Here is a 24512-nt window from a genome sequence, read left to right on the forward strand (position 1 = left end):
CCCCGCTCTGTGCATGGGACTGGGGTTGCCCAGGAAAATGGAAACCTGGCTGTGAGGAAGCAGGGAGGTATGGAAAGTGGAGAAGGAGAAAGAAAAAGAATTTTTAAAAAAAGATTTAAACAAGTAAAAACCCACAAAAACAAACAAACAAACAAAAAAACCAAACCAAACAAAAAAAAAAAAAAAACAAACAAACAAAAAAAAACAAACACCAACCAAAAAGAACTAAAGAAAAAAACCAAACAAACAAACAAAAAAAAAACATCCAGCAGAGGAGAGGGATACGCCCGAGTTCTCTGCTGGCTGTCTCCAAAGTATTTGTTTCCGTTTCCACCAGCAGGGGCCCTCCCTTTCCTCAGGACATGTAGGGAAGCCTGGGTACCCTGCAGCTCCCCGACCACGGCACGCACGGGTTGCATCCGCCCCGTGCCTGCGGTGACACCGCCACCCGCTCCCGGCACTGCCTCCTCCCAGCACCGCCTCCTCCCATCACTACCTCCAGGCCTCCAACGTGAAGGGTCGGTGACCCAAAATTTTGTCACCGCTGCTCTGTCCCAAACCATCCCCTTCCCAGTTCACAGGCAGCCCCTCTGTGCTGCCCACTGCAGCGTGAGGAGGTAATGGGAAGCAGGAGCACTGGGGATGGTGTGTGACACCGGGACCATCCGTGAGGCCATAGTTCCAAAATGCCATGAAGGAATGGGAAAAGATCTTAAATTCTCATTAAATCTAGGAAAAAAAGGAGATGCCCTCAATCCTGGATAATTACCAGGACGCGCAGAAAGATAAAAGATGCAATTATAATATCAAGCACCATTGTTTTCAAAGCACCCACTGAAACATAACCTTTCTGCTCAGCGCTGTAAAGAAAGCTGGTTTTATTACTCCCTTTAGAGCAATGTATTAGACCTTGGCTTCTCTTGACTTGTGCTGTCTTTTCACCATCAGGCAAGACAGCCTGAGAAACTCAATTGTGCCTCTTGGCCACCCTGGTTGCTACACCTTTTGCCATGCTTCTTCTTTACTTCTTTATTCATTAATCCTTCCCCTCCCAGTTTTCTCTCTCTTTTTTTTTTTTTTTTTTTTTTTTTTTTTTCTTGCCAAAGCAGGGAGTTTTTAATAGCTAAAGAACGAAAACACCTCCCACGCCTCACCTCAAAAAAGCTAACTCTCTGACTTACTCACTCTTTTTGATTTCCAAACCTCTCCTGCTAACTTAGAGTCTTCCTTTGAAGCACTGGTTCCTCAAATACTAGCACGTAAGTATAACTTTAGTAAACCGTGTAGTTCTTATGGCCTCAGGGGGACAATGCACGTGAGTAAACAATTCATATGTGGGATGGAGACCATAGCAAAGAGGGAGTTTTCAGTTGTATGTTGTGATTTGGTTGGAATCAAGGTATTACAAGGGAATGTACTGACTCCAATCAAGGATGGAGTAGTCTCTGCCTTGCAGAGAACGTTAACAGTAGACTTGGGAGTCTTCAGGGTGCCTAGGTTGTATTGATGCAGAAGGGGTGACTACAAAATCTCTGGAGGCTTCCTCTATTTCTGCTTATTCTGATTTAGCAATATGAAAGGGGGGAAAAAATCAACTGAAACAAAGAACTATAGCTTTGACTTGCGCATTTACATACATTAAATGAGAGCACAGTGTGGTTCAAGCATAGTGTTTCAATTTCTCTTTTTTTTTTTTGCTCTTAAACATTTATTTGATGCCAAGATCACCTGCATATGTTACATACTCTTGGCACAGATTAATTTTAGATCCTTGGGTTTTGTCATTATCAAAACAGTGTCTCTTTTCACTAGCTTTGTGCTGATTCCAACATCAACAAGGATCAGCCATGCTGTAGATTTGCATCTGTGGGAATGACTATGAAAACTCAGCTTTATAGTGTTAGGAAACAAGAACTAGTTTTGAACTACCAGTTCAGCTATGGCAATGTGGAGTTACACACAACTTACACGACTTCATTTCTGGACTGAGGTTTGTACCCTTCGTTGTGCTCCATACTGCCAGAGCAAAATTCCTACCAACACTCAATGCACTGAATGTTTACTCCTCATCACTGCCACTGCTTTGACTGCAGTGTAAACTCACCACTAATGACTTGGCCAACAGGAGGGGAAAATTACATGTCAGAGCCAAGTACAGAACCAGGAATTTGGGCTGTCAGCCAGTTTGTTAGATCACACTGTGTGCCTCTCATGAAATTCATTGATTTATGACTGTTACAATACCATTTTTAGGAAATCATTTCAATGGCTATTTATTTGTGTGTTGGAGCAGTCAGATGCGGGTGGAAAACTAAAGCAGACACGGTGCTTATAAATCAAAAGAAAAAATTTAAGAATGAGGTTAATTAAGAACTGGAATAACTTTTCTAAGGATGTGATGGGTTTTCCATCACATTCTGTTGCACAGTCAATACTTGTTAGTTGTATAAAACTCCAGTGTATAGCTAGAATGATTGTATGAGGTTCTTCAGGTTCTGTTACATCCAAGACCAGACCGTGTTATTGTAATGGTCCCTCTTGATGAGAAAGGAAAAAAAAAAACCAACAAAAAACATGAGCCTGTGACAGCCATTGAGTCTGTGTGTCTGTCATTCTGTGGAGTAACAGACTGAGATCCCTTAAGTGGTAGATGTAAAACTGGCAACAGTTTTCATAAAGAGGACTACCAAATTACGAAGTTGCATTCTGCAGAAGTGGATGCCCTGCCAATCCTGTGGCTGATAGAATGTACAGTGATGACTTAGCGAGCTCAGAAAGAATTAACCCATCAGTAAAATGATGGTATATTTCAAAGCATCTGGTCAGATCTTACAGAATTTCTTGTCTGCTTCATGTTCAGAGAGAAAGAAATAGTGGATCACCTTGTAGTATGTCACTGGATGCTTGAGAAGAGCAGATGGGGATAGTGAGCAGTGGATAAGGTAAGCGTTTATCTGCCTGGGGGGTTGTATGGACTCTTTCCTAGACTCTTTAATAGCCTTATAGATCTATATAATATGTTGTCTTTTCCTCATCGGCTTCCAATTTATGGTTAGATACATTTCATAAATATTTTTTTTCCTGTGTGAGCAAATGAACACACTTAAAGACTGAGTATTCTGTAAAAAGCAACTCCCTTTAAATAGTCTTATGTTGTTTATGTAGATATTGAAGCATTTGGAATCTCTAGTGAGTCTTCAAATTCTGTGTTACAGCATTTGATTTTTTTCTTTTCATGTCTTCTTTCTGTGGGGTTTTTTGACTGATCGATAGCAAACAAGATTAAAAAAAATCCAGCCAAGTAAGACTTGTTTTGAGAAAAAGAAGAAGAAAAAAAAGTAGGGGGGAAAAAATAGGTCAAAACTGACTGCAAACTTGTTTTGCTCATCTTTCAGATGCATTTACTTATTCCAGTTCAATCTTCGTTGCTGCTCTGACACAGCCCTTTTGTTTGGCAATCTAAGCTGTTCAAGTTTAAAAACAGAATTCACCTTTAAATGTGCTTAGACTAGAAAAATATGCCTGGTTAGGTCATTTGCAGAGCAAGAGTTAATGCATCACGCAAACAGCTAAATAAAGGTTACAATCTGAGTGGAATTATTCAGAGCTCAGGGAGAAATCTGGCATTTGCAGTCTGTCACTGTGTTTGAGAAGTCTGGCTCACTCAGTATCACTGCCACTCGGAGCCACCCTGCTTTCTGTGTGGCAGAGAGGGAACTGCAGCACTGGATGGTCTTCCTGTAAAAACAGCAAAAACAGGAGCGGTGGGAAGTGTCATGTGCAAGGAATGTGTGGAATGAAGGGTGAGTATGCGCCAGTCTTAGTCCAGGTTTCACAGAGCGGTTATGGGTGTAAATAGCCATTCTTCCTCCTCTCTTCCTCTTCAGGACAGCTAAAGAGCCGATGTCAGGACAGAATTTGATTCCTGATATCCCTGGGGGGGATTGCTGCATGGAGGGCTGTGAAGAGCTGTGTGCCTCTTGAGAGCTACCAGTTAAGTATTGCAACTTTGGGGCCCTTTCTGGTAAGGGCTCCTCATCCTGCTTTTCCACGAACATTCTGGGGAGTTTGGAGAGTCACTTCAGAGCAGGATGTACCCAAGTTATGTATGTGTTACAGCTAGAATAAAAATGCTTCATTTCTAAATGCCCTAGGTTTTTTAGAGCTGGCAATCTCCGTTAAGGTGTTTGTGCTAAGACTGTGTTTTGCATTTAGTTTCCTTTTTTTTTGTTTCTATAAGCCAAGCACTTGGCTGACTGCGCAGGAAATCAACTGCTATAGGCATTCACTTCAATGGGAGAACTTTAAATGAGTCACCAGGGACTGTCTGCTGCTGAGTTCAAAGAGAAAGAGACATCCAAAACCCCTAGCCAAGCCAAGTTATGGTGGGAAATATCAGATATGAAGAGGAGAAAACTGAAAGGCACAGTAGGGAGAAAAACAGATACAGCTTGGTTTTCCTGTCTGCAATTGGTCAGATCAAAGAGGGGTTGGAATGGAGATTTAAAACAACAAACAAACCACTAAAAAAAAAAAACAACCCCAAAACCCCAAGCTCCTAAAATTTTCTAAGGGAAGTTTGTTGAACGTAAGGAAATGCATTCTGGTGTTGATGTTCTATGAGCTGTGTGCAATAATCTGAGGATGGGAACACTTTACGAAAGTCAGTTTGCTATTTGACAAAATAATGGAAAATGTATTAGAAAGAGTAGTTCCATGCATGGTAGATGAAGCAAATGCCCTGCTAAGCTCCTCCATTCATTCCTCCCTTTTAATTTCCCCAGTAATTCCAGAAGCCTCCCCAGGCTCAGATAACACAAAGATAACTTGAACCCCTCTATGTGCCCAGGTGAGGTGAAGAGGCTGTATTCATAGAAATGGAAAAAAAAGGAAGGTTGAGAGGGAAAAAACTTAAAGGGAAGGAACAGACGTCTCAGCTTGGATCTTGTTTCCCCCCAGCACACACGTGAGCAGCAGACTCTCAAAAAGAAGACTAGGGAAAGATTGCCATCTTCTGGAAGGATAAATATTTGCCATTACTCAGAATATTAAATCTGATACACGTCTCTTTTTAAAACCAAAACATATTTATAAAAATTTACTTTTAAATCTGAATTCTTATCCCTATAAATCTAATTCAGTCTCATTTCATCAATACGTGTGCTGTGATCCTAGCTTTAGGAACTGATATAGCATCCTGAATTTTAATGAGTCTCATAGAGCTTAAAATTCAGAACATGTCAACATAAAGGATTATCAGTAGAGAAATGGACTTTTATCTATTCTTGAGCCTGAATACCAGACATTTGTTTACTAAGCATTTAGAAGCCAAAATTAATGAGTCCAGTTGCAGAGAGATTAAACAATGAAAAAAGTAAGAATTACCACTCTTACTTTAAACAGCACCAGCTGTTATTGTACCTGTTTCAGCAAATTAAGTACATCTCTGTCAAACAGAATCTGTTTATCAATAAAAAAAACTTGCAGACAGTCCATGGAGCACGGAAACATTTAGCATTGCTTTCAGTTAGCCTGTCTTAGAAATGATTATCTATATTAGAAGAGCTTATGTGTGACTATGATTAAAATAACCGCAGAGCTAGCAACTGTTCTGCTAAGGGCAGGAAGGGTCAGGAGCCCATGACATGTCACAGCCTACATACAGGACCGTGACCCTGTGGGTTCTGCCTGATGCCTGTTCTATGCAGGGGATGTCCCATCCAGCACTGGTCCTACACCCACCTCCCACAGCCTCTGATCTCTGATGTGGAATTCAGGGGATGAGAGCAGATGGACCACTGGTTTCCTCCATCACGGCAGAGCAGCAGGGCAGGCATGCAGGGAATTGATCTTGCTCCCTCTCAGTGGTGGTGGGAGTCACACCAGCTCAGCATTTGGCATTTGTGTGGGCCAGGTGGGGTGCTTTCCTTTGTGTTGCTCCTCTTCCTTGCAGTTTGGTTCAAGGGGGTGCTGCTCCATGCCCTCTACTGACTGCTTGTTCTCCTGAGGTGATGCCGATCCTACTTTTCATTATGATACCAAACAGGTTGTATCAGCACCATCAGGTATTGGGGCATAAACTTTCAAGAGCTCAGGACAAGAGCTCAGAGGGGACTATGGGTGAGTGTGAATCTTTCTGCCTCTCCTTACTAGCATTCCAAATTCAGATGATGTGAAGCTGTTGGGAGCTGGGATTCTTGGTGAACTTTGAGCTTTGGTAAAAGCTGCCTCTACGAGGGACATTGAAAGTTTTCCCCATGCTCCCATCCTTTCAATCTTAATTGACTTGTCACTGTTTCACATACCTCTGTCATGGTAGTGATGCCATCATGCCACTTAACAACCCTTCTGATAAGGGGCTCCTTTTGTCATTAAAATCTCCAATACCCATGGGGAGAAATGGATTGATGTCTTTTTAGGGTCTGAAATGATCACTCTCTGAAATAGGTTCACTCACATAAACTTTCCTCTCCCTGTTGTGTTCTTCTCCCTTTTCTACATCTGGCAGGTCTGCCCAGGAAGATATATCTCAGGCCTGGGAGCTTATGGTCTTTGTTATTCTGCTGAGACTGTGCACAGGGCAAGGAGTGACCCGAAGCCAAGGGTGCTGGTGGCTTCTGAGCTCCAGTCACTCATCTCCTGAAGCACTGGCCAGAGAACTGGCAGCTCCCTCCATACAAGCTCAGAAACAGCCACTGCGTGGAGATGGCTGAGGTCATTCTGTGTTGTACAGAAACTTTCTACTTAGTCAACACAGGTCACCCTTTTGTACTTAATCCCAGTGCACAGCACCAATCACTTCCAGTATAATCTCCCAGAACAGCTGTGCTGTGATTGCATTGTGGATTATAAAATGACCACTTTCCACAAAACAGCTGCTGCCTTGAGGGACAGCATTTAATGATGACTTGGGGGGGAGGTGGGGAAGAAGGGGAGGAGACAAAAGTGTAGAGGGGTTTGAAGCAATTTGGTTTCTTGGAGAATCTAGAGATGAGCAAAACAGCAAAGTGTGAGTCTCATTTCTGTATAGCTCCTCCAAATTAACAGGACTTCAAGGACTTGCTGGCAAGGTAAATTCCACTCTATTTCCTTTTGGGGCTATCATGATATTATGGTCAATTACTGTCAGTAAGTGCTTGGCTTTTATGGAGGGAAATTTTTCTGACAATATCTTCATGAAGGACAAGTTCAGATTTGCTTCTCATTCCCTGAGTCCTCTGCATCCTTGATCCAGCTCCTTCTTCTGATTAATTAATTCCTTGTATTTTTTTGCCTTTTCCTTATTACTTGTTCTGAAATTATATGACTTTATAAATACTATTACATTCACTATTTTCTATTATACTACCTGGAGAAAATATTTTTATTGAAAGATTTAAATTAGAAATCTTCTACTGAAACTTTAAATCAGAAAAAATATTTTGGTCAGTATTGTGAGTGGAAAGTTTTTTTAAATAAAAGCATGAACAAACTGAAACCTGGTGTCAGAAAATCTTGTAATCAAGCATTTGTGAAAAACTGAACGAATCTGTGTGCTTAAGGTTTCTATTTTCCAATTAAAAAATCATGGCTTTGAGAAGAGCAATTTTATCTAAAGTTTCCTTTTCAGTCATAAGCCAAATTTTCCACTCAAAAAAACTTTCAGTGAGGAATTTGCCACTGACTTGTGCTAGAAACTTTCACATAATTAAGTGTTCCTAGCAAGTATCTGCTCTTTGAAGATGGTGATATCAACATGCCTTTAGAACATGGAAGTTAGTTATGGTATCACTGAGATGTTACCATCTCCAGGGTGCAGTATCTCCATTGATGAAAGAAATGCACTGGAGGAGAGATGAAAGAAGCCAGAGCCTAAGATAATACTGGAATTTTTTTGGGAGGTGGATATTTTCTTGACTTCAACAAGAGTGTTCTCAATCAGGCACTGTTTTCTGTGTGATGACATGCTAACCAAGTTCTGCCTTCCAGGAGGAGCTTCAGCATCATCTATATTGACCTCAATTCTGAGCCTGCTGGTTAGTAGAGCAAATACTTTCAACTGCACCACTTTGGGCTGCGGAGCAGTCAGAAACAGTGCAAAGCTCAGTCTTCTTTTCTTTATTTATAGTGGTGTCCACAGTATGCTGGCCCTTTCTCACACCTTCAGCATTAGTTCTGTGAGGAGGACCAGCAGCAGCCAATGTCTGTGCAAACTGGATCTATTCATGGACAAATAGATTTTGAGAGCCATAAATAGGAGAGGGTGGGAGTATCTGGATGAAGTTGTGCCAAACATAGGGAGTGCCATGTGGGAAGAGGAATGTGTTGATTACATGAAAGTTGATGTGTGGGTAGATGACATCTAATCAGTCCATGGAGTGGTTAGTTTGGGTTCTCAGAAGTCATTGCAAGGTTTTGCAGGAAGCATAGAATCTTCAGCCTCCCTCTGAGTGAGAAAGACAACAGGACCCTGGTACACAAACTGCTTTCTGAATTTCTTTTTCTGATGAGATGAAACTGGGAAGAGTGTTTGTGGTAATGTTTGCTCTGAAAAAAAAGGGTTTGCCACTTTGTATGAGAGCAGAGACACTGTTATCCCACTATGCTACCACATTTCTGATGTTCAGAGCAGTGTTTTTTCAGGTGGGAGGTGTTGCTTTGGGGTTTGAACTTGAGCTGCTGGGTCTGGGTAGCTGAATGTCTGTTTAGAGCAGGTCACTGCTTTGATGTGTGACCTTCAGTGAACCAGGAACATTTCCCTGCCTTTCATCACTGTGAAATCAACACACTCCCTACCTCCTTATGTGCAGTAATGAACTGTTTGAAAAAGTATTTTGGGACACTTGACAGCAAGAATTCGGCTTTAGTTGGACAGAGCATCCATCATGTCCTGTCTAAAGACAATACACATTATTTGGAGAAGTTGGTTAACAGCTTTTCCCTCCAATCTCTGAGATGAAGGAAATACGATGTCCTTTTCATTGTGCTCATGCACTCACCCCTGCTCTGTCTACTGTGTCATCCTATTGTCCCCAATACTGATATTCAGAGTGCTTTGAAATCATTGAAGCTGACCTAGTGCTTCACTGCCCTGGGTGCCAAGAAATGATTCCTCCATGCTGGCAAGTGGTTGGGATGTTGTAAGAGCAGAGTACTTCTATCCCCTCCCCACAGGTGCACACTGAGGAGAGATGGGATTTGTAAGGCAAGGTGGAACAAATGGCTGGTGTGACCCTTCCTCCCATTTGTGTATTGCAGATGGAGCTGCTGAAGGGACTGCCATGGAGCCGAGCTTTTCTGGCTGTCATCTTGAACCTCCTGGCTCTCAGTCTCTCCACCACTGCCTTGCTTGGCAGCTACTGGTGCACCGGAACCCAGAAAGTGCCCAAGCCTTTGTGTGGGAAGACCAAAACCACCAAGTGCATCCGTGTCCCCATGCCACCTGATGAAGATGCTAGCAATGTTTCATACCAGGATGTGGTGCACTACAGCTGGGAGACCGGGGATGACCGCTTTGCCTTCAGATACTTCCACACAGGGATGTGGCTTTCCTGTGAAGAGAGCTTGGAAGGGCCAGGTAGCATCTTGCCCAGGCAGCCACAACTTCTACCCTTGTATTTACTCTTGAAGTCTTTGGAAATAAAAGGCAGGAGTCTGGCAACACTTGGTAGAAAAGCCATCTTCATTTTCTTAGATGGCATCAGCCCTGTGTATTGCCATAGTTAATATATATCCAGTCTTTCCTTGGGATAAACAAGGGAGATAAGAGAGAATGTCTCTGCTGTGCTCTTTTGTCTGGAGTAGGGGCTGTTAGGTGCAAGTGGTGGTGGTGGTGATGACTTTGTGAGGGTATAAGTCATCCTGATGTGAATCGGAGCAAGCCTCCTTTCCTTTTTCCCATATCTCCTACGCACAGCTTACTTTGTGCACTCCAGGGCATATTTGTGCATGTCCCCTCAGAAATCTAAGCGTGGTGATTTTATGCAGCATTGTCAATTTATAGCCATCACTGTGAGGGCTGCAACAGTTGCTGTTCTCCTTAAATCACCAGACTGAGAGGTTTTGTGAATTGAGCAGGGACCAGCCTTTTCTTAATAAAAAAAAAAAAAAAAAAAATTAAAAGAGAAAGAGAAATACTGCCTTAGAGGCACATTAAAAAACCCGGAGGATCTGAGCCCAAAAGAACTAAGGCTAGGAGGCAAATTGACTTGAGGATTAGAGCTGCAGTATTTTACATTTTTTTAGTTGTTTTTGTGATATTGTGACAGGTTTCACTTGTGATTTTTGACCATGTGGGACAGGAGCTGTAAACTCTGAAGTGCCAGGGGCTGGTCACGCAGCCTGTAGCACACTCTTTTGATGCCTCTCTTCACCCTTGTTCCTGCCCAGTTGGGTCTTTCTGCTGAAACCTGTGTCATGCCAGCACAAGTGGATGCTTGGCAGTGCACAGATGCTCTTTACATCATGGCACACACATCAAAGACCAGAACTGACCCGAAAAGTGGACAACCAGGAGATTTGTATCTCAAGACACACTGATGAAAGTGGCTTTCATCAGGCCCATTCCCCTGAGGCCACCACCCTTTCTTCAAGCTCTACGCAAGTATAAACATCTTACCCTCTTTAACTAAACCCTCATTCCAGTATAGCATTTCTCATTTTCTTATCTCTTGTTGTCAGAGTTTGAAAATAAAGAACTGGTGAACAGAAGCAGACAGAAGTGGGGTGGGAGAAGGAGGGAATGTGCTTGAAACTCTCATGTCCAAACGAAAGGGATGCTTCATTATGAGCATTTCCAGACATTCTGCAGAAGGACTTGTGCTTGTTTGGGACTGGGTGGGGCTGGAGCATGTTTCCATAGTGCTTATGGGAATGGGACTACATCCCTTGACAGATTTCTCTGAAAGACATGTCTGGCCAGTGGGCAGTCCTGGAATAACCCCAGTGCCTGAAGGAAGACAGAGAGCTTGTTAGATCTGGATTGCAGTGGAAGCTGGGGCAGAGCACATCACCTCAGTCCCCTGTGAATAAAGCACAACCCATCCACTGCTGTTGGTCTTCAAAACAAATGTTTAGACAACAGCAAAAAAGGGGCTACTGTGAGCGAAAGGAGTTTGAGTTGAGCTAGAGAAAGGATTTCATTATTCAGGCTAATCTCAGGATCAGTTTAGATGAGCCATTACTAAATAACCTCATTAAAGTTCTAGGTGAAGTAGCAAACCATGAGTTAATGAGGACTGCAGATGGCACTGAACTGAGTAGTGTCCTGAGAGCTGTGGATGACAGAAGTAATACAGGAGATTGGGAGAGATTAAAGCCGGAGATAGAAATTAAGAAAATGAGGTTCTCACATGAAAAGCAGAAGGCGGATACTACTGGGAGAAAATGCTGTGCCAAATAGAGGAGAGGACCCTCAGATGCAGCAATGCAATATGCAGTAAGAGAGATTTACAGATAATAATGATGGACCCACAGCTGAGACAATAGTTCACATCTGGTCAACATAAAAAGCTAAAGCAAATATGAACACCATTTGTCCAAATAGCATGCCTAAAATGTGAGGACAGACGACCATATTTCTGTGTGATGCTCTGGAACAGAAGCATCTCTGTCACACAGGATTTCACTTGGGAAGATTTTTTTTCCTACTTTCTTCTTTGGGAGGCAGTGCCAGAAATGATCTGCTGAGACTCGGGTGAGTGGGAATTCACATCCTCAGCAGAAGTGGTGGGTCTGCAGTCTATTATAAGCTACATCCTTAACTGGCCTGACCTGTTGTATGTGTCCTGTTGTAAATTGGTAGCAACAGATTTTTATATTCATCAGAGGCTCATAAGATTTACAAAATGCTGAATTTTTTTTTTTTTTTTCCTGGAAAGGCCATTGACTTCCCCTACCTTGCCTCCACTGTGTGGAGAGATGGTCAGAAAGAGCAGAGGTGAGAAGATATGGACTCAGGGATGACTGGAGCTATATGAAGTGAAAAGAGAATGAAATGTAAAGATTTTATTTTCCCTTACATACCTTCCATTATTTTGCAAACTAATACCATTTTTTTGTTTGTTTCAGAAGAGAAATGCCGTAGCTTCATTGAGCTTTCACCACCAGCAGAGAGAGGTAAGGGCAAATCCCCATACCTCACTGTACCTGCCCCATGCATCTGCTTGGGATGGGAGACCTGAAAAATTTCACCTGCATGAGACCAACAGGGTGGGTCTCCAGAGATCCAGGCATGAAATCCTGGCCCCGTTGTCTCTGGAAGAGAAAAGATTTCCTCCCAGATGCTTGCCTAAACCAGTGCCATCTCTGAGGTCAGTGGTGGAAACCTCAGACCCCTCTCATATGTAGTGGGATTTGTCTCATCTAGAAAGTGCTCAGTCTGAGCTTGTTGTCTGGCTGTAGGCAGCAGAAAGAGGATGATGCCACATGAGGCAGTTCCTCAGTTTTGGGGTCTAACAGGGTGACTCTGGAGGCTGAATCACCTCTTACTTTGTTGACAGCGATCCGGACATTCAAAAGTTACACTTTTAGGGTGAAGTCCTTGCCTCCTCTAAAACAGAATACCAGGGTTGGAGAGCTTACCCCTCCTGCCATTGTCAGATGTTTCAAACCCCCTTGGGAATAACTTCAATATACCTGAAAGTATGTGTGCAAACAGAATGGAGAATTTACTTTCTGAAAGCTTTTCATTTGGTGTGAGCTTGTTAGCTATTCCCTGAGATGGAGACTGGAGGCAACCATTTCAGAGGATGCTCGTGTATGAAGAGAAAGGCCTGGGGCACGGTGTCTGTGTCAGCATTCAAGCCATGAGAGCAAGGGCTGGAAGAAACATTGGGGAATAGCAACAGCCAGCAGGAAGATAAGTACTTTTGGGGAGCTCATCTTTTTCTGCCTTGTTTCCCTTCTTCTAAAAAACACTCACTGACCTGCTTTTATACAGTGATGTGAGGGTTCCAGTGCAAGTGGCAACAGCGTGCCAATTAACCTACGCCACTCTTGGCACAACAAGAGGGTAGAAAAACATCCCCTGCTTACTCTTTTGGGAAACAGTACTCACACAATTCAAATACTGCTGGTGTTAAAAGATCATTTTGAAGTCATGCAGATCTCCACCATAAAACAAATTACTTAAGTGCATTGACAGAATGACTCTTGCATTTACTGCAAAATAAACAGAGGGTAGCAATGCATTTTTCTGCTTTCTCACCTTCTTGTGGTTCATTCCCTGCCCAGGTCTCTAGCTCTGTTGTTTCCAATGTCTTGCTTATAGACTGTTTTCCTGAGAAAGGAGGTTTACGCAACCATATTATGTGTCTTATAAATCTTTCTGTCTGCCCCCGCTCACACCCCTCCTACTGCTGCTTGTCTAATTGCAGTCTAATATTGATAAGCCGTGTTCTGTAAGACATTGAGCTTCTAGAAATTACTTGGAGGATCTCTGCAAGCTTAAGCACCTAGTGACACTGTGGTCTTAAAAGCTCTATCACCTGTTTTCGTCCCTTCCTGCATATTACATCACCTTAAGATGACCTTGACCTCCAGCACAGCTGCCATTACATAGTTGGGCCAGCCCAGAAGAAGGTGGTGTAACTGCTGATTGCTGAGCTGGGTGTGTACAGGCAGCACTACCAGACCAGACTGCACAGCATGCATGTTAGGGCCTGGACTCATGCAGAAAAAGGCGTAGAGATGTGCCTGTGTGTGTGGTGCCTGCAGCCTCCAAGACACTTTCAGCAGTCTGGTCTCTAATGAAATAGTCTGCCTGATGGTGCTACAGCCAGCAAGCCAGCTCATTTGAGCAGGGAATGCAGCTCATCAATTCCTGCTAAAGACCTGGATGACTCTATGGCACTAATGATGTTGAGGAGTCAAGTCAGCTCCATGTTAATGAGGGTTTTCTTCACACTCCTTTACCCCAGTTGAATGTCTCCTTTACAGCCATTAATAGTTGCTAACAGTAGCATTCAGAGTGCTGTCTCATTTGTCAGATTAATATTTCTTCCTCAGTGAATCCTGTGCTCTTCCACAGCTCAGCATTACAGAGGGTCCTTTCTCATTCTCCTCCAAGTCCTACTGCACAGTGAGCTCAGCTAAGGACTGTGATGTGACATGTCCCACTGATAATCCCAGCATGAAAGTACCTGTACTATGTTCAAGCAGCAGGGTGAGCAGCCAGTGTTACTGTGCTAGCTGAATATCCACCTCAAGGAATAAAGGCCTACAAGGGGCCTCCTGAAATCCAGAAGCCAGGTCCCAGTCACCACTGCAGGTGAACCATACGCTTCTTTTCTTAACCAGTTCAGGCTCAGGTTAAAAGTTGTTTGCTTCTAGTGCTGTGATTATAAGCCTCCTCTGAATGTCACCATACTAATGGGTAAGAACCTTCTAAAGTTCAGCTCAGATATGTTCACGGACAACCTATGACCACTATGTCTTGTGCTAAAACTCAACAGCTTCCCCCTTGCCTGTCTTCCCATAGCTTCTTCCCTGGTGTTTCGAATAATGCTGGTTTGTTTACAGTCAGCTATTTTAGTTCCTCTCAGTTTCTGCAGTGCCAGGCCAGCCATCTTCTCTGTACCCTTCTGAATCCTTTGAGTCCTTGCTCATACACTGGAGGGATTGCTTTTGGGTGCTTGTTATTTTCCTTCTTTCCAAAGGACATCCTTTCAGTATTGGGTTGAGAAGAGGGAGTACCCTTCCCCAAACAAGCCATCCTGTACTGATATGAGAAGTCTTTCATTGATGGCAGGAATCTTGTGGCTGTCACTGGGATCAGAGATGCTGTACATCAGCTTGCTGCTCATCAGCTTCATCCTCCTGATGGTGGAAATGCTGCATACTAGCAATCCTGTCTGTGGGCTGAAGCTCAATGCCTTTGCTGCTGTCTCCTCAGTGCTGTCAGGTAAGTGTGTTTCTGCAGGCTTGGAATCACAGCAGCAGGAAACCCTCCTATCTCACCCAAGGCTGAAGTATGCAGCTCTGGCTCCTGCTGTAACTTTTTTGCTTTCTCATCTTTTGTGTCCAGGTCTCCTTGGGATGGTGGCACACATGATGTACAGTCAGGTCTTTCAGGCAACAGTTAATCTAGGACCAGAGGACTGGAGACCTCACTCATGGGACTACGGCTGGGCTTTCTAGTACGTGAGCTCTGAAGGCATCTTCCCTGGCCTTTTGGGCTTCAGCCATGCTGCACCCTGTAAAACCTCACATTCTCCCTTCTTGACCTTCTGTGCTTCCAAAGACAAGTGTACCATATTCTGCTACTGCTAATCACCTTTCCTTGCCTCATCCCCTGATTTAACACGTAGTTGCTGAGTCACTTAAATGAGTAGCTACCAAGGATGGGCAAAACAATGGGGTCACACCTAAACAAGTGCCTTCAGCCCTGCTGACTAAATAGGTTTGTCCCTATGCTGGTTTGCCCTGTTTGCCCTCAGCTCTTCCCTGTGTGCAGAGGTCAGTGTCACAGCTGTGATGATGCTCTCAAGCATGCTTTGTTTTTCTGCAGTTTCAGTAAGTTCCATCCTGGTTTGGCATCACTAACCAAAAGCCTAGGCACATGTTTAGATATATGGACACTGTAGCCATGAAGAGCAGCTGCAAAAAGCAAGTGGTTCAGGGTTTGTTTCTCTAGAGGTGAAGGAAGTTCACCTCAGCTGATATGCCATAACTTACCTGAAAAAGAGTTGGATGAGCTTTGCAAATGCCCATGGAAAGCACAGGGTTAATTTGCAATGCAATACTGACAATGATCACATCAATTCTTATGACTTCAGCACCATGAGCCAGCTGTGGACATCAAATGTCAGCACAGCCATCTGGTTATGCTCACGGACATGCCTCATGTCCAGGAAGACACTGAGCCGCCCTGCAATGCAGAACTTGCTTCCAAGATGTGCTGTCCTGTTCTGACCAGTTCTTTCTTTCCAAGACTTTCTTGCTGCTTTTTTAAAATTTTCCTTATATCTCTGCCTTCCCTGGGATGGGGATGACCAGATTTACCCCACCAATCTACAAAGGATCTTGTAGTGGGATAACCCCTAAGAATTGTAATGTTATGAGCCTTCATCGTTCTAGTTCACATCCATGCCTGGCAAGCTTCTGCCTGGCAAATCAGGGTGCATCATGATATGTACAGTTCAAATCCTTACCCCATTTGGCTTTTCACAGCATGTGCTATTCTTGTGTCTCTCTTGTAGCATGGCCTGGGTCTCCTTCACCTGCTGCATGGCCTCTGCTGTCACCACTCTCAACACCTACACCAAGACAGTGCTGGAGTTCAAAAGGACCCACATCAAGGGCTATGATGGGAGCTTTATGAATCAGCCTCAGCACCACCAGTGCTTCATACAGAAGCAAATAAGCAGCTACTACGAGCCCCAGAGCAGGCCTCTCCATTCAGTCTCTGAGGGAATCGACTTCTACTCTGAGCTGCAGCAGAAAGTGTTAAAGCGGGAACCAGAGCTGGAACTGGATGAGGTTTTGGGACAGACAATTGGGGAGGACTGCTGTTAAGGATGAGTGTTGCAGGGACAGAGTAGTGGGGTCTAGAAGGCATGAAAGCTCTTAACCAAACACTAGGACCATGGTTAGCAAGTTCTTGGGGAGCTCTTCCTTCCTCTACTGTTCAGAGTAAGTAGGATGTAAACTGAGCCAGGGCAACTTCAGTGCCAACTGCAGCAGGGTGGGTCCTCTTTGATCGCAATTTGAGGAGTGTCCTCAGCTGGGAAGGGTGAATTTGGAAGGACATGTTGGTGCCAGCTGTCTTCAAGTGCTTTCAGACAAAGTTGAGAAATCTGTCCTAATCCCAGCAGCACTACACCTGGGAATAGACAGCACCATCCAGCTGGCAAATGGCAGTGCTGGGCCTCTTTTGAGTGGTGTCATATTGGCCTTCCAGCAACCCCCCTGGTTCAGTGCTATGTTGAAGGGCATTGGTGCTCATATTGATTTGCTGTAATCCTCTCTGAATACTCTATTTACTCTTTCTTTCCAGTCCCAATCTCATTTTATCTCTGTCCCCAGATTAAAAGTGATGCTGCAGCAGGGAGGGGGGTTGCTTTCAGACATCTCTCTCTTCCTCTTTCCTATCTGTAATGACTCCCACATGTTCCCTTCTTGCCTTTTGCCCCCACATCTCCCATTCTGAGGCACCTTCATGTCTGTCTCTTTCTACTGTGCTTCTCTACAACCTTTAAGAATCCTTGGCTTGGCTTTTGCTTTTTAATTTGTTTCTCTTCATCTGTCCCCTTCCCCCCATTGTAAAAATATTGCAAACAATCCACAAATCAAGCAAACTCATAATCTCTCAAAGGTGAAATACTAGTTCACATGACACACTGATGCTGTACACAGTATTTATTTGCTCCACTGCAGTTCACAGTTCAAATACATTTTCCCAACAATATACAGACAGACTCTTTATTCACAGTGGGGACATGGGTATGTGCAGGTATAGTGAATTCACATTACTGGGGGAGCTAATGTCACTGCACCAGAATATCAGTTCTCCCAGAATGAACTTCAGGAGAATAACTACTTCAGGGAAGAGCCACTTCACCTTTCCCAGCAAGGTGGTGGCTAAACAGGAGGGAAGGAGCACTCCTGTTTAATCCTCATATGTTCCTGGTCCTCACATTTTCACTTCCTATTATGCAGTTGTATTAACTATGTATTATAAACACTAATCCCTGTCTGGAGAAAAACACCAGGCCTAGAGCCCTTGCTACAGTTGTGCTAATATATACAAAGCTATTTACACTAAAATACCATTACACATATACAAACTGTTCACAGGCTCTGACAGTAAGAGAGCAGGGCCTAAGGACCAGCCTTGAGGCTTGCAGCTAATCCTGAAGGGCTATTCTGGAGGCTTTATATGGAGATGCAGGGACAGAAAAAAAGAGAGGATAATAGAGCAAGGAGAGGTGTCAAGAGCCCAGGAAAACAAACCCATAGTATATGTTCCCATCTGGAGGGAGGGTCAAAGTCCTACCACCAGCTCATCACTCACGGGGAAGTGTGGGCAGGCTGAAAGGACGTGTCAGCAGGAGGACAGAAGAGTCCTTTGCAATCCTCATTACAGCCTGGCTTTGCTTAATGTCAAAGGCCACACTTAGAAAAATGCTGGGAAAACAGTTCCTATGCTTGGAAACAGTTCCTATGCTGTTGCCCTGCACTGTGGGAAGCTGCGGGGGCAAGGAAGTGTTTGCTTTTTATATGGTCATTTCTGTGACAAGAAAATTCATGTAGATGCTCTGCAACTACAATACAGGACACTGACGGCACATTCAGAGGCAGAGTTGAAAGCACTAAATGTACTGTGAGCAAATATGCCCTAAGGGTTGTCTGTTCCTTCTGGAACTGCACCAAGGGCTGGGCTGGCAAGGGAATGGTAAAGTTGAGCCCAGGGCAGAGGCAAAATGCACAGAAAAGCTTTCCAGTTCTGCCTCAGAACCCTGAAGCAGTGGTGTGAGAATCAGCTTCACTGCAACAGGATCTAGAGTTATCTTTACAGTGCTGGTGGGCATCTGCAAGGAATCTATCCAGAAAGGTCTGTGATGTATTTCAAAAGGAAGACAGCCCACTGGACTGAAGTGTGATGTTACATTTGGGAAAGATTAGGGATGGACAGAAATAAGATGTGAACATTTCACTTGTATACGACACCCACATTAACTTGTCCTGAATCTGGGATCAGGGGAAAAGAAATACAAGTGCAAGGGGTGGCAAATGCTGTGGGGACCATCTTTCTCTGGATCAGGTAATTCAGGCAAAGAACTAGTTTGTGAGTTTGGGGACAGAAAGGAGAAGATGGCTAAGAGCGCAGGAATAGTTGTAGACAAGACTGAGCCTGCAAGAGCCAGGCTGAGGCTTCTCCCCCAGACTACAGAGATGAAAGCAAGTGGTATCCTTTAGCCACACAATTTGTCTTGAGTCATCATGGCCCACTCTAGGCCTAGAGCTTGTTTGACTGCCTGGGAATACTGTTTGTACACAAAAAGGAGTGTTGTAAATCTCATTCATAAATTAAACATAGAAAACATATATATATGGTATCAATTGATACATATATATATATATAAATTCTAAATTCTCCCATCTGTGTTACCTGGAAGGAAGCATGCAAGAACAGCATATGGAGGAGGAGAAGCTGAACAAGATTCCTCTTGTACAGGACAGATCTGCCAAGGACAAATCTGCCTCCAGCAGCATTCCCAAGAGCGGTGAAGAAAGGGGAAGTGTTTTTAGTCCCCATTCCCTCCACACAGCAGTTTTCCTGAAGATCCACAGAGCAGCTTCCTGGCAACAGGCCACAGGTCCAACCAAAATCTGAGGAACCACCAGGTTAGAGCTGGAGAAGGAAAGGTAAACAAAAATTAAAGCCAAAACCTATTATCATCCAGTCTGGTAGAGAAAAGCAGCAATTCACAGGTCAGCAACTGAACCACCACTATACAGAGGGCTCGTTGGCCCATGTCAAAACAAGTGATCTCTGTCCCACCTCTCTGTTCCCTCTGTGAGCCTGTCAGTCCCTTATGAACATCAGTCCCTGGCTCTTTCTCAGATCCCCCTCCTTGTCCAACTCACAAAGTACAAATGGGCCTCACAATATGTCCAGCTTGTGCCCAAAGGGTCGGGCAGTCATCTTGCAGTCTCTTTGCATCCCAGAGAACACCTAACTATGTCTGTAGGAAAGAGATCAGATGTTTTAAAGGACTGGATTTCATTAGGGATTTCTGCACAATCTCACCTTCTGAGGAAAGTCAACAAATTTCACACGGGCAAGAAATCGCCTCACTTCTCCACGGCTGATTTTAGGAGTGGTGTTGTCCTTTAGCCAGACCATTCGGCCTTGACTCATCATGGCCCACTTAAGGCCCAGCTTGCTGACTGAGAGAAATCCTGGCTGCTTTTCAGAGGTTGCAGTTGTTGTCACAGTGATGTAAAATGCATCCTTCTGGAGATCATTAATTCCGACTGGTCCATCAGAAAAGGGAGAGAAAATACTGGTGAGGAGTGATTACACATCTCTTCCAAAGAAATCTTTGTCTTCACTCAGTTAAAACATCTACTGGACCAATGGTATATTCTGTCTGATTTTACAATTGCATGTACTTTAATCAGGGAAAATGAAAGATTTGGTTCCAGTTATGTTATTGAGCTTAACACAGGAGATGCATGTATTTCACTAACACAATTCACTTTCAAAGTTTCCTTCCCACACCTCTCAGCAGTTATTGTTTTACCTTTACAGAAGGGGAAACAGGTAAAGCACTCAGTTCACTCCTGTCACCACAGAATGATCTGCACACACCTCAGAAAGCCCAATTTCTTAAAAAAAAAGTCTAAAAATTGTATTCTATTCATTCTTGACCTAGATGTGATTTTGATACACATCCAATTAGATATATTACTATGTAGCAGCTTTTCTATGCTTCCTGGCCTACTGCTCTTGTGCTGGATGAACTGATCTCTTATCCCAGAGGTGCCATGCTCAACCAACTGGCTGCTAGTTGACCTGCTTTAGAAAGAAGAAAGAAATCCAACAGGGATTGTAAAATCTTGTATAGATGATTCCTGTTTCCCTGAAAACACAGGCTTAAATATTTGTCATTCCTCTTTTTAAAGATAATCACAGAATGTTTTAGGTTGGAAGAGACCTCCAAGATCATCCAGTCCAACCTTTGAGCAACACCATAATCTAGCTACTAAACCATGTCCTTAAGGAACAGGTCCAAACACCTCTTAAATACCTCCAGGGATGGTGACCCCACCACTGTCCTGGGGAGGCCATTCCAATGCCTGACAACCCTCTCAGTGAAAAAATATTTCCTAACATCCAGCCTAAACCTCCCCTGGCGCAGCTTCCGTCCATTTCCTCTGGTCCTATCTCAGTTCACTAAGGAGAAAAGGCTGCTTCCTTCCTCCTTCAACTCCAACCTCCCTTCAGTTGGTTGTAGAGAATTATAAGATCTCCTCTCAGCCTCCTCTTTAGACTAAACAACCCCATCTCCCTCAGCCACTCCTCATAGGACTTGTGCTCCAGGCCCTTAGTGAGCTTCGTTGCCCTTCTCTGGATAAGGAGGAAGAAGCAGCACAGCTGCTCTTCCAGAGAGCAGAAGATGGCCAACGAAAGTAGAACTGTACCCAAGGTGATAAAGGAAAATTTCATAGTGATTCTTCATGCAGTGTCTTAAATCATAAAAATGTCCATGGAAAGCCAAGGGACTTCTCTGATGTAAAACATCCATAAAATCAAAGTCAAACCTTTCTTTGTTTAAAAATGTGCACACAACCTGCACGTTGAACTTGCACATTCAGTCTTTTATCTGAAAAGTAGGGGTTTGACAAGACCTTCCTTCAGATAAATCTTATTTCCCATTGCTGGCCTATGTGGGTGGACCCCAGGTGCTACCTTTAAAAGCACAACTACACTCCATTGTTTCTCACAGCTACCTCTCCTTCCATATTTCTTTTAGTTTAGGTAGTTTCTCCTCCATTTGTACTCACCTGCTGAAGTGATGACTTTGTCTGTTGCATTGGTGAGGTCCAAAAGGACTGTAGGAAAAACAGGATGGAGGAGATACAGGTGGTGCAGCCCTGGGCGCTCAGGTCTGGGACCAGGTTGCTGGTGGGATGGACAGAAGTAGTAGTAAAGAGGACTCTAGCTTTGCTAAAGAAACACAGAATTTTTCTGACACTGCACTGTCTTCACATGAATCAGAGGATCAAAAGCTCTGTGGTTTCACAGAGGTGAAATCCTGCAGTTTTGGTTTTTTTCCTAAAACAGTATTTGCTCCACAACTTCTGTTTGCTGAGGTTGAGATCTGGCTCTGTCAAAGCTAGCTTAATAGGCAGAGTTACAGTCTGGAAGTTTCCATGTTGACCTGTGTGCCTGCATGCAAAGAAGCAGCACTCTGGGGTTAGGAGTATCTGCAGTAAATGTATCTCAGTGTTACAGAAGAAAATTACATTCGTGCAGAAAATTTTGGTTTTGTGGATGTGAACTTTCTGTCCAGAAAGCTCTCTGGTGAAGAATTTGCATACAAAAACTCCCATGCTCAGGCTCAGAAAAGTCAAACTGTCAAAGCAAGAAAAAAGATGTCCCTGACAGCCTTCTTATACAGCAGGTTTAAAGTTCTGTTACATTAGGAATAAAAGACAAAGACTACATGTGCCTCATAGAGAAACCTCAAAGTGAAGAAAGGATAACTGCTCACCAAACTTTGTATCACAGGCTGTGCTTCATCTGCCCAGAAGAGAAAAACAGACTTCTTGTCCAAAGTCATGATTGTCAGTGCATCGAGTTGTTGCTTCTGCCATGGGAGTTCCTGGTTCCAAACAGGAAGACCTGATTTGCCATCTATCACCACCACCTCAAGTCAGGGAGAGATGCAGTGTTAACTGATGTCCAGGTATGGGCTCACAGACAACCCCCTTGCAGTGGCAGGCCCGTGCAGTTCCCTTTCATGCCTGTGGCCACACAGTGATGAGTGTTAGCCACAGAAACAGTGAGGAGCAGGGAATAATTGTCCCTTTCTCCCCAAACTCCCTCACTCACGTGCTGCCACTGCCCTCCTTGCCTTCACCTATTTTACCTTTTTGTTCCCATCTCCAGTCTGTGCTTGCAGCATGAAGTCCAGAGTTTGGTCAGCAGTGAAGTAACCTGGTACAGGCTGGCTGCAAATTTGGAAAAAGAAACACTCAGCCAGACGGTAGAAGACCAGCAGACTTCAGATGGAGGCAGCACAGTAGCTTTCACCCTCCATTCTGCCTCTTAAAAAGGTAGGATTTGCTATGCTAAAAAAGATCTCTCGTCCACTCAGAACTGTTCTGATTGTAAGGAACAATTTGTTGGTGGATAAGAAAAGTAAAAAATTATCAAGCTGCCCATGGTGCTTTTTAACCATTCTTCAGAACTGCCTATGTTAGGGAACATCCTTTACTGGGCTGTGTAGACACCTGTTTACCTCATGACATGACTTTGTATTAGTCTTTCCCTATCATGAGAACCTGGACAGTTTTGCTGTGATCATAAAAACCTACCCAGCCCTTTCAAAGGGCATTGGCACATTTGACCTGCTGCTGAAAGTGTATTTCCCGGGATGCTTTAGCTGTGTGAAATGGTTCTTAATATACTCACCATTAACGTTAGCCCATGATTCTTTGTTTTCTTACTGCTGGCAGTTTTACAATCCTTTTTATAACTTCAGCAGTTTAAATGAAGTCCTATCTCCTCTTTTCCCTTCTGGGTGACATAGCACTATTACTTGAATAACTCTCATTATAGCTGTTTTCTAGCCATCTTGCTTGCCTTTGGCTTTCAGAGTCTTATCTCTGTCTTCCTTAAATTCTCCACAGCTAGACATAGGGTTCTAAATAAGCACAAACAACTCCTCAAAATTCACAGAATCAGAGACTTAATGGCAAGGCAGGATCATCAGAATACATGCTCACTCCTCTTGTTTATGACAGATTGCTGTATTTCACACAATTAACCAAGTATCAGTAAGCTGACTCTGCTGAGATCTACCAGCCATGGGGCTTGCTATGGAAATAACAAGTTGAGATTAATTCATCACTTCTCGTGACTGTCAGTTCTAATGATCAATGTCACATACAGAAACATGCCTGCATTTTCATTTTCTTGAACATGAATGGCTTTTGCTCCAAGGCACTTGTTCTTGCTATGGCAAAATTAAAATGCCTGTTAGCTCTCATTTACTTACACATGCATATTAACTCACTTCTTGGGCTTCTCTTTGACCATATAAACCCACTGCTTAAATCTTTTATGCTTATATAGTTTTTCCAGCCCTTTTCTCTGATTTTTCCAGCTTCCCCTTTAAAATGTGCACACCACAATGGCTCCTGAACAGCAATACCAAAGTACATGTGGCTTGACCATTTGTACTTCCTACATCAAAAAAATTCATTCACTTTAAAGACTCCTTTCACAACCAGAACTAATACACTCAAGGCAGTATCAGGGGACACTCCTAAATCTCCAGAGCTCTCCAGTAGCAGCAGGAAGTAGTAGGTAGTTCTATCCTATGGACACAAACTTAAAACACTTCCTAAGATGCCTCTTCTTATGTCACTTATGGGTTACAGTCAGCAGCAGATCCAACAAGCTGAATGCACAGACTTAAGTATTTTAGATGCTACCAATCAACTGAAAAATCCCCTGGAGGGGGATTGAACCAGAAGGCCAGTAATTATTCCTGCCCAACAGTAATCCCCACTGCAACCTGCTATTAATCCTCTCCCATCTGAAACATCCACTTAAAACACAATTTTCAACTGCTTACTCAATTTCATGGTCTCTGAACTTCGCCCTTGTTTTATGACTACTGGTTCTCCTTTATGGTTTTCCAGGGATCTTGTCAGAAGCTATCTGGAAATGCAGCACATCCGCAGCATCCAGTTTGCTTTTCTCGAGACTGTTCCCTAAGGGCTGGACTCAGTCTGCCTGGCTTGAGTGGTGTCCTCAGGGCAGGTTTGCCCAGGAAAAGGGGAGGTCTCAGTTG

The 24512-nt window shown here is 43.6% G+C and overlaps 2 protein-coding genes across 12 annotated transcripts in view; one reads left to right on the plus strand and one right to left on the minus strand.

Moving 5' to 3' along the window:
* The window catches only part of GSG1 (germ cell associated 1), a 98411-nt gene extending 81025 nt beyond the window's left edge, over nucleotides 1–17386 (plus strand). The window contains exons 1-10 of one of the 10 annotated variants that reach the window (XM_071732881.1): nucleotides 1133–1263; nucleotides 2861–2942; nucleotides 3634–3803; nucleotides 3888–3993; nucleotides 7969–8015; nucleotides 9238–9556; nucleotides 12049–12096; nucleotides 14729–14881; nucleotides 15005–15116; nucleotides 16179–17386. In XM_071732881.1, coding sequence (XP_071588982.1) covers nucleotides 9238–9556; nucleotides 12049–12096; nucleotides 14729–14881; nucleotides 15005–15116; nucleotides 16179–16494 — 948 coding nt within the window. In that variant the 5' untranslated portion in view covers nucleotides 1133–1263; nucleotides 2861–2942; nucleotides 3634–3803; nucleotides 3888–3993; nucleotides 7969–8015 and the 3' untranslated portion in view covers nucleotides 16495–17386. The other 9 variants (XM_071732885.1, XM_071732883.1, XM_071732882.1 and 6 more) reach the window with 9 other exon arrangements.
* FAM234B (family with sequence similarity 234 member B) overlaps nucleotides 17323–24512 on the minus strand; it is a 39820-nt gene continuing 32630 nt past the window's right edge. For both annotated transcript variants that reach the window (XM_071732878.1, XM_071732879.1), the window contains 5 exons: nucleotides 22581–22662; nucleotides 22203–22358; nucleotides 21493–21610; nucleotides 19733–19959; nucleotides 17323–19333 (listed from right to left, as the gene is read on the minus strand). In XM_071732878.1, the coding sequence (XP_071588979.1) occupies nucleotides 19328–19333; nucleotides 19733–19959; nucleotides 21493–21610; nucleotides 22203–22358; nucleotides 22581–22662 (589 nt within the window). In that variant the 3' untranslated portion in view covers nucleotides 17323–19327. The remainder of the gene's footprint in view (nucleotides 19334–19732; nucleotides 19960–21492; nucleotides 21611–22202; nucleotides 22359–22580; nucleotides 22663–24512) is intronic.

The sequence above is a fragment of the Heliangelus exortis genome, chromosome 1 (genome assembly GCF_036169615.1).
Source record: "Heliangelus exortis chromosome 1, bHelExo1.hap1, whole genome shotgun sequence".
In the NCBI taxonomy this organism is placed as follows: Eukaryota; Metazoa; Chordata; class Aves; order Apodiformes; family Trochilidae; genus Heliangelus; species Heliangelus exortis.